Below are 3,491 nucleotides of genomic sequence, written 5' to 3' on the forward strand. Positions count from 1 at the left end.
TGTATAGTTCGGAGGTTGTTATGGAGAAATAAACCCAGACAGGTTGTATGCAACCTGAAGGGGTTTATTTCTCCATAACAACCGACCAACTATACATTATCCCGCTTAGAACACGGCCTACAACTAAATCATTCAATAATGTAACATAAAATAATGATTAAAAGAGATTTTATTCATGTAAAATTAGCCTGTTCTACATAAAAAAGTGCTTTTATTGGTTTACGCCGCTCTGATCAGCGCAGCACAGAAGGGGGAAATGTAGGATATTGACCTTATGTTTCATTTTTACCATCATTAAACAGCTTCGGAGTGGACTAACTGTGATGTTAGATAAATGATTTGTAACTTGTTACAAGGAGAGTGGAGGCTCCTTCCACATCGTGTGCTTGTGTGCTGTCTCTGTTGATGTCTTGCTACATGTCTGTATAGTTGTGCTTATGTGCTACCGTCCTTTAACCAATCCTTTTTCTTTCACAACCCTCTCTCCCCTCCCCCTCAAGAAGCTTGTGCCTCTTGTCAGGCCATCATCATAAGAACTCCTTCTTAATGATTCTGCCTGGTTAAATAAAGGTTAATTTTTTTTTTTTTTTTTTTTTTGAAACACGCCAAGGGGTTTGTTTACTTCAAGAAAGCCAACATGTTTGTAAACAGAGCTGTAATTCAAAGTCTCATGAAGTCTCACGTGAGAGTCAAGTTGTATGTTTACAGGCCCCTGTTTGTTTTATCAACAAAGGAATATCAACTTGGAGGCACGACGTAGCAGTGAGAGTAAAGCCCTGTTTACATGACAACACTCGCAGGCGAAAACAACTTATTTTATTGGATGTGCCTTTCGTTTAGACGGCGACAGCATTTTTGGGGCTTACAAATGCAAAAAAGTGAAACCACCCTCCTGAGTGGAAATTTTAAAAACCGTTGCGTTCCCGTCTAAAGGGTAAAATCACAAAAGTCTCTGATCTGCTCACGTTGTGTACGTGTTTACGTCACAGGCATGCGCCAGAACAGGAAGATACCTTTGAGTTGCCTTGGCAGCTCTGATAAACATGCAAGAGCCGTTTCAGCAGTTGTACCGAGTCTTTACAAACAGTTTTACTGAACAGAGAAGTAGATGGAAAGTTCTAGGCAGGTGCTTGGACTTTGTGGTGTTGTGTGGCCGCCTGGCGTGCATACAACATTGAATTCTACAAACTTTTGCGTCACCATATGCACCAAAAAAATGCTTGTCTAAACGTGGGAGAAAAAGTGAGAACGCAACGTTCAGATTGTTTCTGTGTAAACATAGCCTAAGTTTGGATATTGCTTATTCTGCCTGTAAACATACTAAGCGCGTCAACTGGACTCTCGCACAAGACTTCTAAAATATTAGGAAACTAGAGCTCCACGTTGAATTTGCCTGGAATTGTCCTTTAAAGGGATAGTAGCATTTTTTTTAAAGTGGGGTTGTATGATCTACAAATAGCCCCCAAGTACTTTAATTGCAATAGAAGACTCTCTGCACTCCTCCCGTTAGCAACGCCAGCCCATAGCCCTGCCCAGAGATTTACAAGCTAACCAACTGCTGATCGGCGGGCGCAAACCCTGGGCTGAGGGATACGTGAGTTGGTTAGGTCCAAATAAAAACTGTGTTTTTCCTGCACTTTGAAGGGCTGGAAAAAATTATATTATAGCGAACAATGGAACTGTGTATTTTTTTCAGGTAAAACCTCTTTTAGGCCGCGAAAATAGGCCGTTTCTTTGGGTCCGTTCACAACAATGTATGTTGTAAATCTCTGGGCAGGGCTACGGGCTGGCGTTGCTAACGGGAGGAGTGCAGAGAGTCTTCTACTGCAATTAAAGTACTTAGGGGCTATTTGTAGATCATACAACCCCACTTTAAAAAAATGCTACTATCCCTTTAAGATTTAAAATGTATTTGCAAAAACCATGAATACATAAGAGAATCAGAAAAACCCTTTGGTCAGGTCCATCCATACACATACTCACACTGATGAAACAAATGTGTGCTCTTACTGGTAGCGGCTGCAGGCGGCTGCTGTGGCTGCTGTGGAGCAGGGGCAGCAGGGGCGGGGGCTGGGGCGGGTGCTGGGGCAGGGGCAGGGGGGTTCAGCGGAGCAGTGTGCTGTACCGGCTCTGGAGGTGGCAGATTGCTGGCCTCTGCTGGAATACCCTGCAGCACACAAACATTTACAACACGCCCCGCGAACAGAGCAGTGGGCGGGGCTGGGGGGTGAAGCGGGGGTTAATCCTCACCATGAGCAGATACTCCACAGCCCGGTCCGGGTTGTTGTAACTGGCTCTGAGGGCGGCGACCACCTGCTCCCGCTCATAACCCATAGACATGATCTCTGACACCAGGTTCTCATAGGCCGGACCCGTCACTGTGGAAACAACAGGAGGGGGAGGACAGGGGAGAGGAATGGGTTTAGATAAGACTGGACTTGGAAGATTGGACACTGATCATCAGACATCATGACCACCTGTCTAATATTGTGTTGGTCCCTTTTGCTGCACTGCACCAAAGATGCTCTATATACTAACAAGATGGCCCATGAGAAGCTACTCCAATGATGAAATGGTGCAGCTCTACTTCCTGTCTCCTAAGTGGGCGTGGTCATGAATTTACCTCGAAAACAACTCAGCCTCGTAACATTCTGTTATTATCTTATAGCGTGGTGAATGTGCAGGACACAACTTTGTTGTTGTTGGATTGTGTATTTGATGAGTTTGATGAGGGAAACCAAGAAATCCCATTAGCCTCCGTAGTGTAGCTCTGAGCAGCTTGCGGCTCTGCTCCGCCGTTCTGAAAATAGCTTGCACCGACAATTAAAGACACCCCGAGGAGTTTGCTTTTGGTTATAAAAGAGTCTCTGGTTTCTGGTTTCCCGGACGCTGCCCAGCGGCTCATGGGAATAACACTGCCGGATCGCTAGCTGGCATCGTTTATGGAACTACGACAGTATCTGATCGTCTTCCAACCTCCGACTTTCGTTCCTGATGAATGAAAACATTCTTGGCAAATGTTTTCGCTTTCGTCCATCTTGCACCGGTCCAAGAATTTCACTGTACGCCCATGGGAAATTCCAAAACTCATCGTAGTCACTTTAAAGGTAACGAACCTACTAACCCTTCAAGTTACTATGGGGCGAAAGAATCGACCGCAATCTGTGTTCATGTTCACTTCTTTCATTGGAGTCGATACACTCAAGACTGCTGCTGCTAGTCTCCTAAAGGGGCGGGGCCATGGAGAAGCCCATGTGACAGCGATACAGGAAGCTGACTCATCATGGGCTGTCTTGGTTTCTAAACCGTCTTTGGCAGGACTGTGTATCCTGACAGCTTTCTATCAGAAGCAGCATGGACTTGTTCAGCAGTCTGAGCAACAGTATCTGGTCTGTTGGATGGGAGCACACGGGCCAGCCTTCTCTCCCCACATGTATCAATGAGCCTGTGGCCGCTTCACCACCGTTCCTTCCTTGGACAAACTGTTGATA

At 45.5% G+C, this 3,491-nt stretch overlaps 1 protein-coding gene across 1 annotated transcript; it reads right to left on the bottom strand.

Moving 5' to 3' along the window:
• Window positions 1-2,010: 2,010 nt before the first annotated feature.
• On the bottom strand, window positions 2,011-2,378 carry LOC146959751 (lysine-specific demethylase RAD23B-like; the record flags this gene model as incomplete). Its single annotated transcript, XM_085772940.1, has 2 exons — window positions 2,011-2,167; window positions 2,251-2,378. Coding segments are annotated over 2 exons (285 nt in total), but the record flags the coding sequence as incomplete, so codon positions are not given.
• Window positions 2,379-3,491: the final 1,113 nt, after the last annotated feature.

Source organism: Trachurus japonicus, unplaced genomic scaffold, assembly GCF_045865225.1.
Source record: "Trachurus japonicus isolate A0001 unplaced genomic scaffold, Traja_1.0 AP031117.1".
In the NCBI taxonomy this organism is placed as follows: Eukaryota; Metazoa; Chordata; class Actinopteri; order Carangiformes; family Carangidae; genus Trachurus; species Trachurus japonicus.